The sequence below is a fragment of the Neolamprologus brichardi genome, chromosome 6, assembly GCF_056152115.1.
Source record: "Neolamprologus brichardi isolate AB-2024 chromosome 6, ASM5615211v1, whole genome shotgun sequence".
Taxonomy (NCBI): Eukaryota; Metazoa; Chordata; class Actinopteri; order Cichliformes; family Cichlidae; genus Neolamprologus; species Neolamprologus brichardi.
Window position 1 is genome coordinate 19,620,531 of NC_142109.1, and position 26,096 is coordinate 19,646,626.

General features: G+C 38.6%; 2 protein-coding genes across 2 annotated transcripts; both read right to left on the reverse strand.

The window, feature by feature from the left end:
- Positions 1-2,900: 2,900 nt before the first annotated feature.
- stim2a (tromal interaction molecule 2a) lies at positions 2,901-15,597 on the reverse strand. Its single transcript, XM_006787294.3, has 12 exons — positions 14,692-15,597; positions 11,853-11,983; positions 10,903-11,014; positions 10,705-10,816; positions 10,276-10,391; positions 9,263-9,440; positions 8,974-9,151; positions 8,678-8,839; positions 8,488-8,588; positions 8,141-8,394; positions 7,168-7,357; positions 2,901-7,047 (listed from the first exon to the last, which is right to left on the reverse strand). Exons 1-12 carry the CDS (start codon positions 14,783-14,785, stop codon positions 5,583-5,585), a joined length of 3,093 nt encoding a protein of 1,030 aa, XP_006787357.1. The 5' UTR covers positions 14,786-15,597; the 3' UTR covers positions 2,901-5,582.
- Positions 15,598-15,726: 129 nt separating this feature from the next.
- On the reverse strand, positions 15,727-25,610 carry rbpja (recombination signal binding protein for immunoglobulin kappa J region a). The gene is made up of 11 exons (XM_006787295.3): positions 25,575-25,610; positions 24,928-24,966; positions 24,709-24,804; positions 24,469-24,634; positions 23,679-23,853; positions 23,416-23,553; positions 23,210-23,322; positions 21,363-21,503; positions 18,953-19,108; positions 18,697-18,800; positions 15,727-18,609 (listed from the first exon to the last, which is right to left on the reverse strand). The coding sequence occupies exons 1-11, from the start codon at positions 25,592-25,594 to the stop codon at positions 18,267-18,269; spliced, it is 1,491 nt and encodes a 496-aa protein (XP_006787358.1). The 5' UTR covers positions 25,595-25,610; the 3' UTR covers positions 15,727-18,266.
- Between the last annotated feature and the right edge of the window lie 486 nt (positions 25,611-26,096).

Consider the following 26,096-nt stretch of genomic DNA (forward strand, 5'->3'; position numbering starts at 1 on the left):
ATTTAATAGGTTGTAGACAATTGAAAATGGTCATTTGTTGAATTTGCAGCATTAGTAGATCAATTACACTGACATCAAAAGCTATTTCAATCAAAAACATCTTAACAGGTCAAGTTACATATTAACATAGGACCCCTTATTTGATAGCAGTTTTACAATTCTTGCATCCATGGAACTTGTACGTTTTGGGAAAATGTCTACTTGAATGTCTTTGCAGGATGTCAGAATAGCCTCCCAGAGCTGCTGTTCGGATGTGAACTGCCTCCCACCCTCATATTTCTTTGCTTGAGGATGCTCCAAAGGTTCCCAATAGGATTGAAGTCAGGGAAGAATGGGGACCACACCATGAGTTCCTCTCCTTTTACGCCGATAGCAGCCAATGATGCAGAGGTATTCTTTGTAGCATGAGATGGTGCATTGTCTTGCATGAAATGGTTGTGTTGCAGAAGGCACAGTTCTTCTGTTTCTACCATGGAAGAAAATGGTCAGTCAGAAACTCCACATACTTTGCAGAGGTCATTTTCACACCTTCAGGGACCCTAAAGGGGCCGACCAGCTCTCTCCCTGTGATTCCAGTTCAAAACATGCCTCCACCACCTCCTTGCTGACATTATACCCTTGTTGGGACATGGTGGCCATCCACCAACCATCCACCACTGCATCCATCTGTACCATCCAGGTGTGCACTGCACTCATCAGTGAACAAGACTGTTTGAAAATTAGTCTTCATGGAGTTCTGGGCCCACTGCAGCCATTTCTGCTTTTGAGCATTGGTTAGGGGTGGCCGAATAGAAGGTTTATGCACAACTGCAAGTCTCTGGAGGATCGTACACCTTGATGTATGCAGGGCTCCAGAGGCACCAGCAGCTTCAAATATGTGTTTGCTGCTTTGTAATGGCCTTTTAGCAGCTGCTCTCTTAATCTGATGTATTTGTCTGGCAGAAACCTTCATCATTGTGCCTGTGTGCTCTGACTCAGCCACAAATCTCTTAACATTATGGTGATCACGCTTAAATTTTCGTGAAATATCTAAGGTTTTCATTACATGTCCAAGGCATTCAACTATTTCATGCTTTTCAGCAGCAGAGAGATCATGTTTCTTTCCTATATTGCTTTAAAATGGTGGTCTGCTTAATAATGTGGAACATCCTTCTTTAGTAGGTTTTCCTTTAATTGGGCTCACCTGGCAAACTAATGATCATAGGTGTCCGAGATTGATTTCAGTGATACAAAGAGTCCTGAGACACTATTCCATCCATGGGCTTAATTGAAAAACAACTTATTTAATCTTTATGACACTTCAACACAATTTGTATAATAATTTGGAACGTGGTGTATATATAAATTTTGCATGTTGAATAAGCAATATACTTTACAAAGATTTCTGAAAACAATATTTTAAAAAACAACAACAAAGTTTTACAGGTGGACAGGTAATATGATAATCATATCACAGCACAAGGTTCCTGCTTTGCACCACCTGGAAAGCTTAAGCCTTTTCTGTGAGTAGCGTGTATATTTTATGGTGAGCGAGCAGGTAGGTCCTGACCCTGCAGAATATAACACTACCACTAAAAGTCATGGAAAATTAGCATGATAGCTTCAGGAAAGTCTGTGCTATTTTAATGCAATATATGATAGTCAATTACAAACTAAATAATGCATGTGTGGTTTATATTCTCCTTTGACACTGATCTCATCTTGCTGTTTGGTATAATTGCTTAAAGTATGACAAAAAATAAAACAGTCATTAAATATTAACAGATGCACTCTCTTACACCTAACAAAGGTAAAAACTAACTGCCATACAGTTTGCTACTATAATCAACTCTGGCTGCCTGACTGTTTAATATTTCATTTGTATCTTCTTTTAGTTGCTGTTTTTTATGACTTTGTTTTTGTGAGTTTAGTATCTGACCTGTTTACTCTTTGAGTAAGAGTTTGTGGACAGAAAGAACAATGCAGCATGTCAAATTAATCTTAATCTAATTAAACAAGCTAGAATTAGACAGTATTCAGAGCAGTAAGTTTGGAAGGTTTTACTGAGTAAAAGGAAGAGGGGAGTGGGAGAGGGAGGGTTTCTGATCCCTCAACATCATTCAGAAGCATCACATGCTGACCTAAACAATCCTGACATCTATTGGAGATGACAGGTAATGAACTAAAAACGTCTTAACAAACACTTCTCTCAACAGTCAAAGCTAAATTATATTGTTTTCTTGTCCTCAAGTGATTGCTGGAAGTTTGCATCATGATATATATTCTTCATTTTAATGAACCTGTAATGCACTGTAGGGAAATCCAGACTGTACAGTTTTATCTTTTTATGATTTTTAATGAGTTTCCGTGTAACTGTGTATGTAGGTTCCTCTCAAATGCAAGAGGAGTATGGCTGCTGCAGTGACAATCTTTACACTGACTGTGATTTTAGTGTAGTGTTTTTGAGCCATTGCAGTTGCTTCAGTTACAGAATTGACTGCTTTTATGTAGTGCTCTCCATGGAACCAGAGATTACAGCTTTTTAATAATGGTTTTAAGAGGTTTCAGTAAACATTTTATAATCATGATGTGTCCTGACCATGATATACTTTGATACCACAAAACGGAACTTGAGGATCTTTACATTATTCTGTTGAATTTTAATTGAATAAAATATTCAGGAGCCAGAAGTCTTGTTGGCTATCCTGAAACACTTAGTTTTCAAAAAAATAAACTCTAAAAATAAAAATTAGGAGGTCATTGTCTGCTTCCAAAAAGTTCATATCTGTGATTTTCTTCTTGACATCAAGGAAGTGCAGTTCACTTTAAAGGTAGGTCTGCTTATTATGCAAGTGGGGATTACCAATATTCTGCAATTTTGAAGTATTTTTTTCACAAATGACACATTTAAGATGCTGTAGTTATTTTCAGGATTTTATTTTAACACAATGGACAGCATTTTTAAATTTTACCAAATTTGTAACCTGAGTTATCATCAATTTCATGTAAATCAGTAAATAACAGCCCATTTATTCATGACACAGTTAATCAGTTTTTCTTTGCAAAGACAGGGGAAAACATTTTACACTCATGGTACTTCACACTGAAACAACTTACAAGCAAAAGTGCGGTTCTCTTTGTTGTAGCATCAATCTGAGTTATTTGTCCCTCGGGTTCTGGTGGTAAATACATTTTTGTTGTTCTTCTATACATGAACAGGTCAGCTGTTCCTGCATGATAATAATAATGCACCCCTCTCAATACATTCTATCTGAATCTTAGTCATCAGGACCTAACACAGTCCCTAGAAATTTCAGAAGAGTTATCTCTTATATCATAAACACATTGTTTCTCATTCAGCCTTCTGTTATTTATTTTCATTTCCACAGTTTTCAGAGAGAAACACATGTGTAAAACCTCAACTTATAGATTATTATTTTTCTTATGACATCACTGACCCCCTTCATCAGGTCTGCTCACTTTGAGCAAGTACTTTGGACTGCTCGTGGCATATGTTAGTTAGTGTACTGTTTGCATTTTTGTGAATGCATCATCAGGTAGCTTTCCTGATGCGAAAAGAGGGTTTTGCACTGTTGCACACCATTGCCAAATCTGGCTCTAAATATCATGATGACAGCTGTGACCACTCATTTTGTTATTAATGGCTTTCTTGCAAGAATTAGACCGAATTTCAACCAATTAATCCAACTGTGAATATTTTATTTCCTCATTTGGAAAAATAGCGGTGCAGTGTTGTTCCTTTGCACTCAGCAGCACTGCACCTCTAATTACAACTGGTATAAAAAATACTTAATTATTGAAGAAAAATCTTCATATCTGAAGCGCTTAAATAAAAAAACTAAGTTAAAACAAGAAAATGATTTAATGCCTGAAAACAATTAATGATCTTTAATCATTCAATAACATAAACAATTTAGAAATTAAATATGTGATTCTGTGATACATTAATTTCAGAAACTAAGACAGCTATAATATTTTTTTTACATTTGTTGTTTTACAAAAAATAAACTAATAAACTATGCTTGTAAGCTATCAAAGCAAAACAAACAAACAAAAAACATAAGGACAATTCTTAAAGAATAAAAACTATGATTGTCTACTTTGTGAATCCTGATCCATTTCAAATCTTGCTACTCACTTATCTACTTAATTTTTTCTGCCTAACACAGAAGTAGTCAAAAATCTTCCATATTAGCAGTGCAAACAGTCAGCAATTTCATTTGCGACAGTGCATCAGGGAATCATTTTGTCTACTTTGTTTAAATCTATCTGAAGGCCGTTGTTTAACCACACATCAAAAGTGCTGATGGCGACTGTAAATGCCATTTAATTGCAAAGGGGCTAAAGAAAATAATACTGAACCATCTACAAAAAAAGTATAGTATGAAACTATTACAAATATTTGTTGTATAATAAATGATTCTTTATTGTGCTGCATATTTTTAGTCCAGAGCTAGTCAGCTGTCAAACGTGTTTAAGGACTGTGGTAATTAAAATTTAAAAAGAAAAATAAATGGGTAAATAAAAACTGTCTCTATTTTAATGATAATTTAAAAGCATGGAGTTTGACCCTAACCCCCTAAACCCTACACAAAATTCAATTCCAGTTCCTTTAAATTGTCCTTTAATTTTGATATGTGCATTATGCAGCTGTACTAAAAATTTCTCAAAAATTTCTAACTAGTAAATTTGGATAAGTTTAGGAAGGTAAATTTAATTCGGACATCACAAAGTTGAACTCAGTTTCTTTTGCACAAGAAAGTGTTAACTTTAGCACTGTATTAAACAGTTTTGATTGAGTTTCTAACGTTTAAAATGAATTTAAGAATTACCACTGTCATACTGGAAAGCAGCATGTGTTAAAACATTTAATCCTTCAACCACAGATAACTATAAAAAAAAATCTAAACTACTATATCAACCATGTGTCTATAAGACTTAGTTTAGAAAGTAAAACCAATTACTAGTTAGTTTGTTTTTTGTCATTTTGACTCTGTAGGAGTTTAGATAAAAGAAGATGGGGTTGGCTTTGAGTCTTCTTTTAAGGAATAACAGCTATTCTATAAACAAGATGGTCAAAAGTAACTGGATACATGTCCGATATACAGCTTCAGAAAACATATAAAAGAGCTTAAACAGTTTTGGTACATATGTATATATATATATATAGAAAGACCCACAAACAAACAGAAACCTAAGGTGGTTGCAGTAAATGCTTGGCAGAGCATCTCAAAAGATTAAATGTAAAATGTGGTGAAATCCATGTGTTTTACATTTCATTGCAAGTCATTAACTAAAAAGGACTTTCATCCAGGGATTAAAAACAGCCCTTATCTTAATCTTAACTTTAACCTTAACTACTTTTGATTACCCCTAAAATTGGGATAGCGTGTATAATAATATAATGACTCCAGTTCCTTAACAACTAATGCAACACTATAGCTGAACCCCTTGAGCAAAAAGATTTGTAAAACCTTGACTACTGAATGTCATCAAAGACAATTCGAAACTCAGTTTCTATAAATTGTTCAAAAGAAAGAAAGAAAAAAATCAGCTGATTGCCAGAGTTTCCAAAGAGCACTTTAAAGCTTCTCTGGACTTGACTCATTTTTCTTTTTAAAGAGATTTTTGAGCTTTAAAGGTTTCTTGCTCTTTTCCTTTTCCTTGTTCCTGTCATCTGTGGCCTCCGAAGGCAATGAGGGAGCAGGGAGGACAACCCTTGGTTTTGGCAGAGATGGCTCCATCTCTGCTCGCAGCCTGCCAGCAGAGAGGTTTGTTGCTGAAGACATGGAGCTGCATGATTTTTCAAGGATTCCATCATAAACAAGCTGGCTCAGTGGCCCAACAGTAAAAAAGTCTGATGAAGACTTCCATGGCACCTGGGAAGTTAACATGAGATCAGGCTGCACATTGTGAGCTGCCAATGAACTTGATTCTGATAACTCTTCCCTCAAGATGAATTGTTTAGGCATTTCCCTTGGGATATCAACTCTATCCCAAGAGATTTTTCCAGTAGGAGTGTCTATGGTGCTTTCAGCATCCTCTCTCGGCATTCTTGGCATTCTCCTTCTGAGAGAACCAGCAGACATTTCAAGTTCATTTCTCAGTAAACCTTTACTTGTTGATGGCTCTAAACAAAACTCTTGCATCTCTGTAGAGGATGAGGTGTCCACAAGTGCTTCGAGTCTCTCTCTGGGCAGTATCTTCATTGAAGCAACATCTGTATAATACTCCAGCTCATCTCTAGATAATTTTCTTGTTGGTATTCTGGTTGTCTCAACTATCTTGTCTTTTGCTGATCCCCTCACAGAGGAATCAAATTGATTTTCCCCTTTATGGAACGCATGTTTCCTTGAACCTGTGTCTTGGGAAACTCCCATTGAATCTCTAGTAATCCTTCTGGAGTCAAATAGATGCTCAGGATCATCCCTTGTCATCTTTCCTGAGGAAGTGTCAGTTGAAGCGCCCATCATATCTTTTGATATCTTCCTTTTTGCTAGATCCACTGATGCTTCTACTTCATCCCATATCATCTTCCTCACATCTATTCCATAATCACTTCTTTCTCTGAATGTATTCTTTGAGGGAACTTCTGTCAAATCCCCCACTGTGTCCTTCTCTACTCTCCTGGGTGAAAACTCTGCATCTGTCTCATTTGAAATTCCCTTTTTAAGCGCAACATCAGTGGAAAGTCCAGTCCTGTTGCGTGACATCTTCCTTGATGTTGAATCTATACATGACTCTTCTGCAGACATTTTTAAAGAAGATGTTTCCAACGAAGTATCCAAGGCTTTGTCTCTAACCATCTTGCTACAGGCAATATCAACAGAAGTTTCAAGGTCTTCCACTGACATTTTGTGAGCTGGCAATTCAACAAGAGCCTCTATTTCTTTAGTTAAAGTTTTTGTAACAGGGCTCTCAGCAAGCAGCTCAGTGTCATCGTGATAGAGCTTTCGAGAGGAGATGTCAACAGCAGAACTAGGGAACAGTTTGCTGAGAGGAGGAGAAGTCATATACTCTGAATCTGAGAACCTTTCTTGGGAATCTCTATTAGTGAGAGAAAGGAAAAGAAGCATAAGCAAAGAAAACAGGAAAGGAAAAAAAATCAAAGGACAGCTAAGGCTGGTATAAAGTTAGGGTAAGAAAGTTGGGAACAGGCAGACATACTGTTTTTTTAGTGTTTTTCGGAAATGTTCCTCTTCCTCGTCATAGGGAGAGTAGGGAGTTCGGATGGGGATAAGAAGGTCAGGGTCTGGGGAGATCATGGCGGCTGATGGTTGAGGAATGATTCCGGAGCGGCGTGACCGACGTATGGATACCCGTGCTCGAGGAGACCGTTTAAGTGGTGCAACTGCAACTGGTGAGAAACAATTATTAAAAATGAAGAATCTATGCAGAGCAGATCCTGTAAGAGCAGAAATTAATATGTACCCTAATTTTCATTCCAGAACACTACTAATTAAACTTTGTCTGTGAAGCTGCAGTAAACGTACGGTTAGAGAAGTTTGGAGATGTAGGAACAAGGATGGTATGTACATATATGTGTACGTATACTAATAACACCCATTAACAATATAGTTAACAATTTATTTTACCTCTTTAGTATTTCTGTTATTTGTGAAGCGTTATTAAGGAAGGAACCTGAGCACCTGTTATGAGCGCTTGTTTTTCTTTTTCAGTCAATGAGTTTGTGTATTCTTAGCAAAACACAAACTTATCAGCTACTTAACAAATCCTTCACTTTGGAAATATTTCAGTTTTGAGGTTGAACACTGCATACACTATTGTACTTTGATTCTGATCACAAATTGATTTACTAGAGTTATTTATCTTTCATTCTAAAAAGTTTTAAATGTGCTGTAACTGGGATCCATTTAATATTGGAATATTTTTTGAGACAGAGGATAGTTTTGTCATATATCAGGTTGTCATTAAACTCATATTTGCAGGCAATACAAACCATATAACTTAATCCGAAATATTAAATTCAACACCTATTTGCATACTTCTGAATGCATTGATTGGAAGTGTGCAAATCACATATCATGTTCCAGATTCCAATCAAATCTAACGCTGTGTGACACTGACAATAACAAGGACTCAACTAAAGCCTTAAAAGCTCCTCCTTCCTGTTTCTTACCTGGTATCTGAGGTAAAATAGGAGAGGTAGGCTCATCTAAAAGATCCTCTATGGAGCCATGAATGGAGCTGTGGCACGAACAAGATGACTGGCACACTCTAGGCAACCCCAGGGCAATTGAGTCGGAGTAGAGTTGAGCAGTGAGTTTTGCTAAACCCGGATTCCTGATGATGGGAAAGCCACAGAGGAGCTCAATATGTTGCCAGCGATGAAGACGCTCCCGCAGGCAGGCTGTTACTTCAGACAAGGCATTCCTTTAAGAGATCCAAAAAGCTTTGTGATGTAATTTGTTGAATCTTTATATTGACAGACACAAATACCTGCACAGAGGTAACTTTGTGACTCACTTGGCCTCCAAAATCTTGTGGTCTACTTGGTCTAGAGAGGAGCTGTGGGCCACGTGGAGTGTCCCCAGCACAGAGCTTCTCTTCTTCTTAATCTTCTCTGCCTAGAAAAAAGCATACATATGAGTCTGGGCACTTACATATGAAGGATAGTCACTATAAACATTATTACTCTTATGTTGCTATGCATTACCTCCTCCTTGGCAGTGGCAAGCTGTAGTTCTGCACTCTGCTTTTTAACATTGTAGTACTGCACCTCTACCTCATGTGTCAGCTGCAGCCACTGCTGAAGCACCTCTGTGACAGTCCAGCTGGCTTGCATGTCCTTCTCGGCCTGCTTCAGCGCTCCACGGACCTGAAGAGGTGGCAAATGTTAAAAATCATCAGTATGCAGAAAATAATTTAGGGTAAAATCTTCAGGCCTGCCAAACTAGGATGATGAGTGTCTTGCATTTGTGAAGCTGCTTGCTCTCGCTGCAGCATTTCTACCTGTTCCAGCTCCTCCTCTGCATATCTGAGGCGGCTCAGCTCACTAACAGCTCCCTGCCTCAGCTCATGCAGACGGTGAGCCTCTTCCTGTGCCCCCATGATCTCATCTCTCATCTTCTCCTCTAGGCTCTGTTTTTCTTCTGCCACATTACGCTTTTCTTCCTGGGCTCGCTCCAGTCTGAGTAAATCAAAGCGTGTTTAGTTCAATCACACAAAGCAAAGGCAATCCGGTAACTTACAGTAGCTAAGAGACTGACAGAGAGAAGAAGAAAAAAATCACAGTTCTTACTGTTCTTGTAGTTCTATGAGGCTCTGTTCAGCCCTCTGGAGACTTTCTAAATCTTTCATCATTTTGGATATGTGGACTTTGCTGGCTTTGTTCTGAGCCTGGGCAAACCAGCAGCCGCCGACTCCCATCACAACCGACACAATGAGCAGCAGGTCTTTCATGTAGTTATGAGGGGGCCCTATGATTGAATGGACATCAGATCACTTTAAATAATAATCACATCAAAATGTGTTTCTATAGCACATAATAATACAACAAAGTTGAGCAAAGTGCTTCACACTCAGTCAGAGCAATAGCATAAGACAGAATAAAAGAAACAGTTAAAAGGAGGGCAGGATACAATATGAACACTATGGGTAAAAAAAAACACATAACTAGCCACAAAATAGCGTACTAATTTGAATCAAAAGCCAGACTAAAATAATAAGTTTTAAGACGCAATTTAAAAGACTGGACTCTGAGGAACGAATATAAGGAGGGAGGTTATTCCAGAGTCTGGAAGCTATGACAGCAAAGGCCTGATCACCTCTGGACTTCAGACGAGACCTCAGTTGCATCAGGACCATTTGATTGGAAGATCTAAGTGCCTTATTAGGGATAGACAAATGGAGGAGTTCGCATAGATAGCTGGAAGCCAAATTGTTTAAAATTTAAGGTAAATTAAAAGGTAAGCAAGAGAATTTTGAAATTGATGCGATATTCAACAGGGAGCCAATGTAGGTTGGCTAAAACTGATGTGATGTGGGCATAATTTCTAGTACCAGCTAAGAGACGTGCAGCTGTGTTTTGAAATAACAATATGAACATTAAGTAAGTAGAAACGAAAACCGATTTAGCAACTTTGCTGCCTGATCCATCATTTAATGCTGATTTTAGATTAAAGGTTAAGAGGAAAAGTAATACAAAAGTAGTTATGCAATGTAAAGAATGGCAACAGGACATGAATGTATCTTTCCTGCTTCAAAGACATCAAAGATACTGTCTGAGGGAATAAAGTGAGGATTTCTTCTTACGTGTAGGTGGTCCGAACAGAACAACATCCAGAGCTTTGATGGTGAGCTTCTGTTTGTCTCTCTGGTCCTGAACTCTTAGCTGGCCACTCAGGAATGAAGGCTCATTAGCTGCAATCCTACAAATGGATTTTATGTTTTTTATTTTAATGGCTTATTTGGGCTTACCAAAATATGCATACATGTGTGTTTTTAGGGTTTCCAGGGTGACGAGCCCTGCCTTGTATAATATATGTATGGTTGCCAGAAGAGAGTTAACAGTAGCAAAAGAAGAAGAACAATGGCGATACATGTTGACTACAGATATCACTGTGAATCAAACAAACGAGAGAGAATGTGGTTCCTTCAAAACTTAATCTGAGAATATAGTTTCTAGAAGACCAACTTGTTTATGTGGCGAATTGCCTGTACACCCTCTTCAGTTATTCTCACCTGGGGAGTGTGTTTCCATTGACCTTAAACTCTTTAAAATTTCTCTCATACTGTGGCAATTCAACAAAATCCTTCAGCCAGCGGAGCACGTCATCCTGAGTCCAATTATGTACTAAAACAAAACAAGATAAAGTTTCAGATAAAACATGATACTGGACACAAACACACACACACACACACTCTGTTACACCCGGATACCTTCGGATGACTTCCAGCTTCTCCAGAGCTCCTCAACTGTGATGTGCTGGTCTTCTCTGTGCAGGTTGCTGTGTTTGTTAGTCTGTTGCTGCTTCATGTCTTCAATAATGAACTGCGACATTGGAGAAAAACAGTACAACAGAGTGAAAATAGGACTTTTTAAAATTTTATTATGAGGTACAACACTAAAATGCGAAGATAAGTGTCACAAGGACATCATATTGTTTGAACTTTATGTCCAGGATAAATAGAGTGAGTGCTGGTGTGAGTCATGTGCTTAGATTTCAATCTAGGAATAAGGAGCGGTTGTTTTTAGTTTGCATTTATTTAGAATGGTTGCAGAACCATAAGTGTGTGTTGCAAACTTCAGGGATTGCGTGTGTGTGTTGGTGCTGTCTTGGAATGTGTGCTTGGCTCTAGACGAAGGCTTCATATGATGGCTAGAGGAATTTTGGGACTTTGATGAGCCCAGACCCCTCCTCTGACATCTCTATGGTAACTGCAACCTGAGCCCCTGGATACTGTATCCCTGAGCTGCATTCTGGAAGGCAAAGGCATTAGAGAAGTCTAGGTTGATTACCTGACGCACATACAAACAGTATAGCAGCATATTAACGTTGAGGTAGTTTACTATTCAAAGAAATCTGAGGGGGAAATAAATTGTCATGACACACTGCTTACTGTTACGAATGACTACAAAGGTCACCAGTGTAGCGGTTTTCTATTTGTGCAAACCAATTTTTGTCACTGAGCCAAAGGCAAAGTTATACTGCTATCCTTGAAGGAGCATTTGACTCTAGCAGCAGTGATGACACCTGTTGTTGCACTGCTAAACACTGTGTGCATCAATCATGCAAAAACTTACAAGCACATGGATTAAGTAAAATAATTCAATAAATAAATAAAATAAGAAAATGGGTTACATATTTCATGAAGAGCAAGGTGTCTACCTCCACACTCTCTTCCACCTCAATCCCCCCATCTTGGTCATCGTCCATCATCTGATGGATGCTCCGAAGGGCCTCCAAGCTGAAGCGATCAGCCTCGCTCATGCATGGTGGAGACACTACGGCGCAGGGGTCTGCATGGGTGGGAAAGGCAATAATAATACATCTCATTATTTTGCTGAGTTTATTCCAAAATAACTTTAATTTGCCAACTTTACATCGTTATTTAAGCTGATCTATAAGAGCTTTTCATTATTTTGGCTCACATAGCATCATCTATAATGTCCACAAGATCAACATGGAGAGCCTGGGATATCTTACTGTCTCTTTTGTGCATTTGGTAGTTATCACTATATCTCAAAAAAAAAAAATCCCATGTAATAGCTTTCTAAATTGCATGATCATCCGCTGGGAATTACACTGTTCTGTTTAAAAATGGCTAAGAGTCCTGAAGTAAAGTACAATAAATCTCAGTGTCCTCTGTCTCATTCTGGAGAGGTACATTACTTGCATCCTTTTCACTCTTAATGTTTGCTTTGTTTTGTGTATGTATCCCTTTTTTCCTATCAATATACTTAAAATACAATCCTATCAACCTATTAAAATAAAACCAAAGTAAAAGCAACACCCATTTCAACCCAGATAAATTAGAATAAAATGGAAGACAAAATGGAAATTAAACCAAGTGCCCATACATTAGCTGAGAGTTAACAGTTTCCCTTTAAAATCTACTTATTAGTTAAACAGACTGCGGAGGTGGTTTTGTCACTGGCTGCATTCAATGTCAAGAATCATTGAATTTAATCGTTATGTGGTGTTTCTAATATAAATAATCTCATAAATACTGTACTCAAATTATTTTTTGGTACTTTTAGTACTTTTTTATGACATTAGGAAACTACCCAAAGTCTAAAGTTCCAGTTTTCTGAATGAATTTATTAGAGTTAAATGGGCTTAAAACAGCTTTAACAAATTTTAGCAAACAAATAAGGTTTTAGGATCAAGCCTTCACTCCATGAAGCAACACACTATGAGAAAATGTGCAGGAAATACATTTCATTGAATCATAATGATGACTCAGTGGAGTCATTATAATCAAATCGACCGTTGTAATTTGGTTTAAATCGTACAGTGAGTTCCTGCTTGAGTACAAGTACACTGATGCATTAGAAGATGACGCATAGCTTTCCGTCATCTGTCAGTCTGCTGAGTCACAGCCCATTTTCGCCTCAGTGACTCTCAAGTCTCAGTGTTTCAAGGGGCAAGAGGCTGAGAGTCAAAGGTCTGCTAGCTGAGCCCACCTTGAGCCACCTCCAGTTATGCTAACCACTCTGTGCCAAAAACGTAATGAAGAAATGATCCATGAGTAAAGAGAGAGAGGTGGGAGAAAGCAAGAGGCAGAGAGACTTCTATGGAAAAAAACAAACAAACAGAGGATTCCCATTTTGCTGCATCCTGCCCTTAATCTTCTTACAAAAATATCGGCATTTATCTCTGAAGGTTCTTGTTTTGTTTTTTCCTATGAAGCAAATCCTCTGGGAATTTTTTCATTTTTAGACAGTTACAACCACATGAGCCATATGTTTTCTTCATGTGCAAGATTCTTAAAACATACACAGGTACATAAACACAGGGTGTGTTTTCAGAAGGTTTCTCAAGTAAGGAAGAACAGCAGAAAGTAGGAGTAAAATGATTTCAGATTATTAACTGTTTGAATGATGTAGGCATCTCTTACTCAACACAAGTGATGCGCTCTTTTCGTGATAAGTAGGAGGGAAAACTCATTTAAAATGTTATAGCAGAACATTTGGTAACCCGATGTTTCACTTGCTGCTGTCATAACAGAAATCTATGACAGTTACAGGCTATATGTTTTTTTTTTCTCTTATCATCACCACAGGCAGGAGAATCTACAGTAACAACATTTTTTTTAAAGCAAAGATATTTATCCCTGTTTGCTGATGAAACCTGAATTCCAGAATAACGAGAAGCTGCTTCGATGATGGAGCTTCTTCTGCCTCACAAGGTGGTGTAAACAAAGGGACCTAAAACAGTGTTTGTGCCTTTACTGCTCACTTTGTGTGAGAATTGATGTGTGGTGCTGTTAGAAATCACTTATATTTAGGGACAACAATTAAAATTAATTAATTACTGCCAGGGTTAAGGTTGGGGCAGCAACGAGTAGAAAAGGACTCCAGGAAATAACTGTAGGACGACGTAAATGTCCTCTGTAGCGATGGGAAACACAACTGTGAGTTTGTGCGCAGGGGATTGTGTGGGTTTAACGATGTCCCTGTAGGACCTCCACATAAAAACTTTCCACAGGTGAGCGGAAGCTGCTGGAATCCTGTGAGAGTGGAGCACATTGTGGCACATGTATATTTAGATTAAATTGTCACAACGCTATTATTAACCCTGTAACAAGTTTGTGCCCGATTAATGGGCACGTGTTTGTTTGCTTTTAACAGATAAACAAAAACAACAAACAAAAAGTTCCTGTTTCCTAAATATATTTTTGGCAGCTTGTGCAGGTTGCACAAGCTGCTTCCCAAAACGGAATTCTACTAACAGATGCTCTGATAACCTGATGGTTTTCTTTTAAAATAAACAAACAAATAAATGATAAAGGTTACATTTTCAGGTTAAATTTTAAAAAATGAGTCTTTCCTTAAGTTTAAGTGTCAAACATCCGACTATCACCGCTATAATCGGCGCAACATCAACAGTGATAGTGCAGATTTAAGATCCAGTTTAAATACTTAGTCATGCTTCACTTTCTTTCGTGTTTTCTCTTTTGTTGGCGCCATGCATCGTTCAGTACATACGAAACTTGCGCTCTCACCGGGGATGGTAACACCCTCGAGGTCCCCGGCAACTTGTGCGGCCCAGAAGAGCGCAGCGGGGAAAACGAGCAGTAGCGGGGACGGAGGGAACATTTCACACGGATGGCAATGTTGTCGTCCAAAGCTGAGAAAGTTCTCAAAATAAACGAATAAAGAACGTATACATAACCAAACCCCCGTTTCGGAGGCACCAGCGACAGTCTGCGAAAAAGTGTTAAGCGATCTGCGTTGCTATTATGGGTACATCCAGAAGGGAGATGTGATAGGCTGCTGATGTTCACTGGAGAAATCTGGCAGAGGCACTGGTGTGCAGATTGAAACGTAAAGTTTAGGTGGGTAAAAATGATATATGAAAAAGTTTTAATAAAAGCGTAATTCAAACACAAAAAGGATTAATCAAAGTTTTTCAAACTTGCGCATGATATTCCAGGAAAAAGACAAAAACAACATCAAAACATCTGATTCTGATATAACAAATCCATATTCAGTGTGATATAATCATCAGAATAAATGGTCCTGGGTGAGATACAATTTTTTTTTAAACAATCCAGTTACAACTTAAAGGCACAGCAGTTTAAATGGTGGTTGATCTGTTTTTCTGATTTTTATAATCCAACTAGTTGTACAAAAGGTTCCCCGGCCTCTCTCTCCCTGCAGTCCTTTCCCAGAGATGTCATGTTCCTCCTCAGAACTCCACCCCCTCACTCCATTTGCAGCATGGGGACCTCTTAATTAGTTTTCCTAACATATTTCCCACCCATACAAACGGGGGTCAGAGTTCGTTTCCTTTTCGTTAAGGTAGGGACAACCGCTATAATACACTGTACACTGTCGAGTGTAACCCTTAATGTTTGGATGAGGATCAATTAAATCCCATAGATCTCACTATTGGAAGTATTTCCTGAGATCAGCTAATGATTGGCTGTCCTGATATCATCGCCTGACTGTCTGGGTGAGGGAGTCGTATCTGTGATTGGAATTCTTCAAGCTATGTGAAAGGGTTTTGCCAATGTTTGCACAGCTGTTCATTAATGATGTCTATATGTAGCTATGCCATTTATTACATGCTTACAGGAATGCTCAGATGCACACTCTTGTTAAAGTAAAAGTATTGCTAGAAGCATAAAGAGAGATGGACTAAAGCAGACCACACAGATACACAGGCATACACACCAAACACACAAACATTAACAGCAACAAGGTGTCAGGTTTCATTCCAGCAATATGGCTCCCAGTTTAAAAATAAGTCAGACAGATTTGACCTCTATCCTGGGTAGCATGCTTCAGTGAGTAGTGTCTAAGCAGGTCCCAGCAGGAAGTGAGTATACTGCATGTCTGGTTTACATGATAGACAGAAACAGGAAAAGAGTGCATACATATTCATCAAGATTATGCACAGACACTGATATTATCAATTCACCAAGACATGGACACTGGAGGAAAACTGAGTCAGGATATTGTGACTTGGTGATGCAGTAATTCACAATTAAATATTTCATCAGGGAGGTATATTTCCAAATATTTTAAATACCTCTGCTCCTGCAGACCAAGACAAGGATCAAAGACATCAGTTTTTTGGGGCAATTGAAGTTGGAGCTTCTGATTTCATCATTGGTGTTAAAAAAAAAAAAGAAAAGAAAAGAAAAAGAAATTAAGAGATGATTCACCTATTTTACATACCAGATGAGTCCAGTTGTTGTATGCTTAGAGGATGGTCACAGAAGGAACATTTACACTTTGTTTTTACAGTCTAGCCCTTTACTAGAAGCACCTTTTGTCACATCAACAGCTATTTTGAAATAAGTAATAATTCAATTTAAGCTAACATGTCTTTGAAACAGAGCACCAAGTAAAAAAAGAATCATGCATATACAGACAGAACAAAGCCCACATAGAACAGTCTCAGGAAGGTTTGACTCAAGACTGTTCACGCAGGGCTTGAAACAAATAATTCACACTGGGAATTCTCCTACCCATACCCTTCTCTTCATCGTCTCACTCTTCTTATCTCTTATTCTTGGTATAACTGATACTAAACTAGTTGTTATTGCCATGAAAACGCATTTACAACTTATACAGCATAACAGCATAATGCAATAATATCTTGTCAGCTTGTACAAAATTAAGCAAGTCAGATCCTGTAGGACTAGGATGTTACCACCTTGGTATGATTGTTCAAACGTTTATCCTGTACCTCATCACTTAATGACCCAAAGGGCGGCCAAAGATGACTATTAGCTCTGCTGAACTTTTGTTCAGGCATTGTTTGAAAAAACTAAATTCAACATAAGGTCAGCAGCAGTATGACACTAATGATAAATTGGTTTACTGGGAAGAGATAGTATTTCTTTCCCCCAGTACATAAGCTCACTTTAAAACCCTTTAAATCTCAGCTCAAACTAAAGATCAGCTCTTCAAGAAAGCAAGACATTTTTGACATTCCTCCTTTGCTTCTTGACTTTCTCTGAAAATATGCAAGAGATAAGACACTTTTTATAAAAGGCTTCACTTATATGTGGGAGAAAAAATGACTGCTGCTGTATGCATTGCTATGGTAACAGGAGGAAGTGCTTGTTTAGATTTGAGACCCAGTACAGAGAGTACAAAAAGAGCAAAATCATTAAAGAGAGAACACTGACAGTGTATTACAGGCTGGCCTCTCCCTCTCTCTCTCTCACACACACACACACTCTCTACATTCATTAAAATTTCATCTTTGATATAAAAGAGAAACCAAAACTGTTCAGTGGCCTGGAAAACATAAAACAGCCAAGCCAATAACTGCAAGCAGACATAGAGATATCTTCATTTTCTAAAGTGCTTCCAAAGACTGACTGACTCTTTTTCATTGCAACACACTGAACTGTTAACGACAGCAAGTAAGCTTTAAAAAAAAAAGAAAAAGGTGAGAAGCTGTTGTCTGACTATTACACACATGAAAAGCAATTTTCATCTTGACTCAACTGAGAGAAAACAGGAATGGGAGGCAACAATATGAAAAACTATCTTGGTAACAAACTGATCTTACTATGCAGTGTATCATACAAAAATGTACCTCAGAAAAAACGTATAAAATACAATATGAATAAAATAATATAATAATATTCCTTGGTCCATAAAACTATGTTATTCTTACAAATTTTCCCTTGCTCGATGCAATTACAAGTTTGTGTTCATCTGCAAACATAATGCTGGTAGTAAGAAAGCAGTTAAAGTAGCTTCCAAACCTGCCAAGTATATAAAAACAAAACAAAAAGGTTATTTTACAAATGATGTTGCTATGGGAGTTAGATAGTTCACCTTCTTTTAGATGAAGAGCATGGATATCACGTTACTCTGAGTGGAGCTTATGATATGTCCACAACAATCCACAAGAGGGTGATACAGTACAGTCAGAAATCACAACTCTTGCTTTTGAAGTTGTCTTTTTCTTCCTCCTCATAGTTTCACAGTTCCTCTAACAAAGAACTTCTTAGCTTCTGTGCAATTCTTCACAGGTCCATGAGCCTCTTTGGAGAACATGCTCACATTTTCTCACTCAGTCACTGAGAGCACAATCACAAAACATGTTTTACTATGACAGCACCGACATAGCTGAAGTCCCAGACGACATGCCCGAGTCACTACTGCTGTAGGCTCCGTGGCCATCCCCGAGCCCACCCATCAAAGATGAAGGTGAGGATGAAGATGCGGGTGATGATGAAGAGGTGCTGTGTGACCGCAGAATAGCTCCAGCAGCACTGCAGTGAGGTCTTGGCCCTGGTTCGGGGGTATACGTGAAGGTCAAGGCAGTGGCGTAGATGATTCCATCACTGCGAACCAGCGTGACAGGGACCTGAACTGGCTGTCTCACCCAGCGCCAACCCTCCCTAAAGGCAGAGATGTCTGGCACCACGCAAAGGATGCTCTCCCCACATCTAAGGAAGCAAGCGGATGGGACAAGGCTTAAAAAAAATGAAATGAAAACACGCGGGCACAAAGTTAACACTCGCAGACATATTTACCTGTACATGGTGTCTGCCTCCACATCTCCAAACCAAACTCTGAGGTTAGGGGTGAAGTTCTGTCCTGTCAGCTCCAACATAGCAACATCTCCTCCACCATTTAACTGGACAGAGACAAACATAAAATCAATCAAGTCTTAGAAGATTCATAATAGTTGAATAAAAACAAAAGAGACGTATACTTGGGTATCAAGAGTGTCACTCGTGTTTGCTGGTAACTAGAGCATATCTTCACCGGAAAAGGCTGTATGTGTACCTGCAGGCTTTCAACCACAGGGACAGGTGTTACTGGTGTGGGCACGGGGCCCATGCCCTCATAAAAGGTGTACTCTGCTTTGTCAGTACTAATGATAGTCCATGAAGCACCATCATTAATCATCTCCTTGTTGGTCTCTTTGGAGCACGGTGTAGCCTGAAAAACAAAACAAAAGAAACACAATTAATTTTAATTCCGTACAGTTATGTCCAACTAAGCAAAAAAATAAAAAAAAATCTCAAGCAAGCCATCATGGTGGCTGATAGAGGCTCGGACTGTTTTGTTTAACTCTAGAAACTGGTGCTCAAATCATACAAATGACTGCTGTAAGTATTGCTCTAAAACAGCTCTATTAATATTTATCCGTGACAAACAGATTCTTCTAATTATTGGTTTGTTTCAAACACACCAACACTGTTTATATTTATACGACCAAATCTGTCTTTGCAAGAAAAACAAAACCAAAAAAAAACTAAAACCAAAATGTTTCTAATAACAAACTCTTAGGTAGCCCCATGCCAAATAAAATCATACATAGTTTTTATTTTTAAATTACAATTTCTCTGGATAAGAAAATAAAAATGTCCAACTCTTATCTGTAAAGAAAAAAAACCTTCAGTAATAATTACCTATATTTTTAACTGAACTATATACTGATTCTTTGCAGGAGTATATAGATACATTAAAAAAAAAGTAGGAAAAGCCACATATGCCACATATAACACAAAGCAGGTCATCTATGGTTTGATTTCTCTGCATGTGTCAGACTGGATGGGTTGTTACCAACATCTGGTGAAAATATCATGTCAACAGCACTTTTAGAAATATATTTACTTTGAAAACTGATGACGTGTTCAGTTCTCATTTTACCTGCTGTATACAAAATATATGAAGGAAAACGTGGCAGTTAAATATTATTCACACAGTCATTAAAACATTTGTCAAAATCTTTGACAACATTTGGTATTCACGGTCCTGGTCAAAAAGGTAATGCAAGTTCAACATTACATTATAAAATTCAGTCTTAGGTTGTGCTTTTCCTGATGCCTTAATACAGTATGATACAACTCTGCTTTATGTAGCGACATTACCAAAAAACCAAAGGGCTTGGAGAGGAGTTGGTAAACAGTTAGGACTTTCTCTTAAGTACTAAAAATATGTTACTCAGCTCATAAAACATTTTACTGACTATTCTATTGGCTGCATTTCACAACCCAAATATTTACAGGTAGTGAAATGCTCAAAAATTTTTTAGCACGAGGTGAAAATCTGCAGGTTGAAGTCTGTGAAAAGCAAAACCAAATATGTTTTCTTAAGTCATTATACTGTTAGAAATAATAAAAAATAAAAAATAATAATAACAACAAAAACAAGTCGCTTGTTTCTATTATTTAATCAGTTTTTAGAGTCAGAATAGCAGTAACATACTCACCAAGCCTTAGCATGAATCCTGCCCCAAACCTAAGACTTATAAATGCTACAGGGGATAAGCATCAGTAGTCTTCCTGTATCTGAAGTTGCTACACCTTCAGCTTTCAAAACCTTTACTGCAGCTGCTTTTCCTTGGATTGCAGAATTTGCAAAATAGTTCAGCCTACTTTTTTAAACTTCCTAAGAATGACGAACTAAAGAAGGGATTTATTTTAAGGAGATCCACACTGACAAAGACCTGATGATCAACACCAACACTAACCTTTGCAGTTATCATTTTACACCAGAAAACTTTATATTTATTGAAATAGGCTAGGACACATGACTAACTTTCTCTGAGGAATGAATCATCCTGACCCACTGACATCAGCACTACTGGTCACAGAATACAGACTGCAGTTGGCAATTCAGCCCATAGTAACTGTTCCTTAAGAACATCAATACAATTATTATGTATAAATTGTGATTTTATGTTAATGTAAGTAGCACAGCACACTCCAGTGGAGCTGGCAAGTCAGCACTACAGATATGCCTTAAACATTTCAGAGCACAGAATGCTGATTATTTCTTCTTGATTTCCAATCCTAATTTTAATATCAAGACCTCATTTTGTGCGCTTCTCTCTTTTTTTAATAATTCATATTTACTAGCTGCATTTACCAGCTGAATAATTCATGTGGTTATTGCATTTTTCTTTAGTGATACAAACTCAAAATTATGTTTACTTCTGCTTTAGACATACTTCAAACCTGTTTAATTCTGGATCAGTCTGGATTTTGAGTCATTCCATAGTCACCCTTCAACAAGAAAATACTCCAAACGGCACTACTGGCAGATTTCCTCTCCTTAGCAACAGCAGCAATTTATTACTGTTTTGATACCTGCTCATCACAAAAAATCTAATATAACTTGATTTCACAAAAAACAAAGTTGAAATAATTGAATATATACATGTCTGTGTGTGTCAGACTTTGCACACCTGGAACTGGATGATCCTCTCCTGTGATAGACAGAGATACATCCTGTCTGTATCTTTCAGGTAAAAGGCACACTTGTGAAGCTGGGACACCGGGTCATCAGCATCCAGTAAAGCTGCTTGCTTGTCCACTTTTCGAATGATCTGGGGATCATAACACACTTATTGTAAGTAGTGGTCACTAGGGGTGGGTTTTGATAATCGATTTATCAATTAAAATCGATTCTGGCTTGGATAACGTGATATCGATTCATTAAAATCTTGAATCGATTTTTTAAATATTAATTTATTTTGCCCGAAACGCCAGAATCTCAGGTTAAACCTCACAAAATTTCAAGAACCACCAAACAGCTAAAACAGTAAATGAGAGCAGGTACACAGATTCTGCACAAAGACAGACCAGAATCAGTGAAATGTCGCCTTTCTCACCCGACGGCACGGAGACGGTCGGGGCTGAAAGCCGACAGCTCGCTGATACCGATGTTTCGGCGGGTCCGCGCTTTGTATTTGCGCCCTTTTTGCGCTGATTCTAAAGCTGTTAGCTTCATCTCTCTCCAAACATTATTGACCGAACCAGCAGCAAAAGAGTTACGCTTCACAAAAACATCGTCATGAATTCCCTCTGACTTTTGCTGTTTTGCTTCCACCACACTTCATGCACATCTCTCTCTCTCTCTCTCTCACTTTCTCTCTGTACTTCAAGAACAGTTTCCCGTCTAAAAATCTGTTTTCTGCATTATTCGCTTACTTGTTACGCACAAGTCTACCGTTGTTTACAGTGCTGTCGGCCGCTGTTTTTTTCCCTTTTACTTACTTCCGAAAATAAAGCCTCATTTCTGCTGTTCAATAGGCTTCTGAACAAATGTAAACTTTTTAAAATTATGCAAAATGCAAAACGCTTAGTTGTGTCTGTAATAAAACCGCTGTAACTTCAGAGGTAATGTTCATAAGTTGATTAATGGTTTTCTTTTGTTTTTGATGTACTGCAGAATATTTTTATAAAATTCCAGGCCAGGAAAATCACCTTCATGTTTTTCTGTGTTTTATCTTCAGCTACTTTGACACAAAGGCATCTGCTGTGATGCTCACACCTTTGATGTCTTGTGAGTGTCAGCTTCCTTTTTATAGATACAAAAATATGTAGATGTACTGATCTGAATTATAATATTTCTGACTGTCTGAGGCAAAATTTCCCAGATTTAAATAGATTCGAATCGAATCGATTCGGGACCTTGTGAATCGGAATCGAATTGACTTCTTCAGTCTCAGAAGACAGTCTTCTGAGACTGAAGAAGTCACTTGGATGAGTGACGAAACGTTTGACCCTGAAAACGCTACGTCCAGATGAACAGAATCAACTTTTGGAGATTTATTTTCCTGGATGATTGAGAATGCATCAAGACCTTGATTTAGACTGTGTGGGCTTTTACTGCTATTATTAATCTCTTTGTCATTTCTGCTTTCCCACGCTGTCAAACTTGCATCATTCTTCATTTTATCATCACCTCTCTGATCCTTGCTCTCTTTCCCCCCAAGCCAATCAATCTCAAATCCCCACTGCCAATATAGAAATGCAGTTCCTTGACTGGCCACTTGAGGCTTTGCTCTACAGGTGAGTCAACAGACTCTGATGTGAATTTGGCCAGCTGTCCAGCAAAATTAAATTTGTTTACAGTTTTGGAGTCTATATTTAATTTTGTAATTTATAGCAAGGCTACAGGGAATACCCTTTTTTGTGGGTTTTCTTTTATAGAAATCACTCATTTGCATGATACAGTGACACCTGGACGCTACTACAAGCAGCTCATTTTCTCACAAACAGACAACAGAAATAAAAAAGTGCCACATACCAGTCTTGGCAGGGCCATGCCAGTCACAGAACAAACCAATTTGACTGTCTGGCCATAGTGAATATAGCCATCTCTTACAGCAAACTCCTCCCCTTCAGACTCATCATCGTCCACTAAATAAAAGAAAATAACAATTAAAAAAAAAAAAGACTAAATGTCTCTTATTTAAAATCTTACATGATATAAAAGAAAAAAGTGTAGCTCACAGAGGTGAATGTAGAAGGCACCCCACTGTTGAGAGCTGGCATGAAAGTTTCCCCCCTCCACATGGAGATACCTGGTACTGACCGTCTGGGAACGCAGGCGGTTAAACAAGGCCACCTTTGTCCCAGATGCTATACATACTGGAGGGGAATAAAAAACAGAAAGTGAAACTGGAAAAAGAAAATCATTTTCAAATCCAACTTAAACATCAAGCTGTTGTGAAACCATTCAGCACTCTTCGATTTATGCGTGTCCAGCAACTCACAATCAGCATTTTTCAAGGACTGTTTCTTCTTGGAGGGCTTGGAGATGACCTTGATCCTCTTGCTGAAGAAGACTCCAATGTTGGCACTGTTTCCATACAACATCTTTACAGATAGCATGAAGTGCTTCCTTTTATCTGAGTCACTGATATACAGCGTCTTAGCTGTGCAGAAGTGCTACCCGGGGAGAAGACAAAGGTTAGGGGACTTTTATTTTTGCTTTGCTTTTTGTTTCTCTCATATCTCCTACTGGAGAACAGGCTCATTAGCAGCATCTGTGCAATGCGAAAACATGCCAATGTGCAGTAATATCAGCTACAGCGTGAACACGGTTAATAAGGTTGGTTTCTGGTTTTCATGGTTTCTGCAGCAGCAAACAAGGGAAATTGCACAGCAAAGCATCTGTATATCTGACCCCTGTGGTTACTTCTGTTACTTTGCTTAGCATAGCACTTATGGAGCACTGAGAAAAAGCAGGCAACCTGCTTATTCATCGGCTGAGAAAATAATCAAAAGCTGATCTAAAGAGATAACATCTCTTTCTTCTCTATCTTAAAGATCCAAAGTGAAGAGTGTTGTCAGGGAGACAATAAATCTTCACTTAAAAGAACCATTTTAACATCTGTCAACCTCTTATCACAAACTGAACACAAATTTAATCATACAAATTGTAACTGGATCCCACACAGGAAAATTAATAAGACAGCAGACAAACATCAGGCACTGCCATCGATGGAAGTCATCTTATCTCAGAAAAAGCAAACTCCTGATGGTGCCATTATAATTACCCACCTTGCCCTCCAGATTGAGCTGCTGCATCTCCTGCTCACTGTTGCCAATTCCAATGAAGGCACAAGGCTGGGCCTCCTGCTCTGTACAGCCCTCCTTCTCCATTTTTTCCAACTTCTTTTGCCAACCGGTGCCCATCAGATACACACACGGTGGAGGACAGAAAAACCTAAGTGGCACAAGAAGAAGTAAAGTGAGACATTTTTCTTTAAACACAATGCAACTTAGCAGTGCCACACAAACCTTTTTTCATTGCCATATGACTTTTGTGCGACTTTTGCATGTAGAATGAGCACCGTTTGATCATCTTTGTCCTTCAAGTAGTTCCTCATGGCTTCCCTGCAATGTGGAGAAACGCATTAAACCTTTTAGAGCACTTTTTAATGACATGATCATTTTTCCCCTATATTATAAAGTCTAAGATTGCACGGGGAACAGCTGGCTGTGTTTCTCACACTCCACCTTGTTAATCGCTGTGGCTGAGGTCGCTCACCAAACTTCCTGCAAAACAAAAACATCAGGGGAAAAGTCTTTTACACGTGGTTTTAGTGCTGGGGTTAGTGCAGCAGAAACATAAAACAAGCTTGAGGGAGAGTATGTAAGAAAACAGATTTAACAGAGGCGATGTGATTTTCTTTAGACATTTTTTGGATTAGAAGAAAATTAGGCAAAACGCTGAAGAAAGAAAGCCTTTGAACAATATGGGGATCGTTTGTTTTAATTAGCTAAGCCAAATTGTATTTCTTTCTTCAGTATCTGACAAAGTTGCAGTTTTCTCTGAGGGTGTTATGCTGATGTAGTCAATTCTTAAAAAATATTAAGCCAAAATAAAAAACTTAAACTGGCAAAAAAAGTTTCTGAAATTGTTTGAAACTTTCTTGATAGGGCAGCTCAATAAACTGTATAGAAAGCAGGCGATACTTCGAAGAATAGTTTTGCACAACTGAGCCCGCACCGAGCCACAAGGTAGTACTATTATGTGTGATATGCCTACTAACAACACCGAAAAACATCGCTCCCCCACCAAAAAAGTAGTACCAACTGCCAATATCTTCCCCAAATAAAAAGTCAGGTGTTGAAAACATGCAGCTTTAAATTTCTGCACTTACCCCGTTACAACGGGCGCCATCTTCCGAATAACTCTCCCCCCCGGAAAAAAAAATTAAAAAAAAAAAAAAGTCCCAACAATCGCGAGATCCCTCCCCCCAGTTTCCCTGACCAAAGCCAACGGCACAACAGAAGAAGAAGCAGACTGGAAGGAAAAGAAGGGAAAGAAACAGAGAGGGAAGGGAGGGAGGGGAGCGTGACGGGGCAAAAGGGGGTGAGAAGAGGGCGAGGGAGGGGCGACGGGCAGAGGGCAGACGCCACAACAACAGGCGTGGGAAAGTTGCAACATCGCGCGAGAACGGAAAAACTCTCATAATACACACGCATGAAGGAAGGGTAGTTTTATCGCGAGATCTAGCGCCTTCACAACTCGCTGTTTTTTTTCCCACAGGGCGCGCGCGCTGTAACTCGATTCCCACGCTTATTGAGCAACGAAGCAGGCTGCACCTTTCTGTGCTGAGGAGCTAGAAACACGGCCACGGGATAGATATGTGTTATATGAACTACAGCACTGGAAATATATG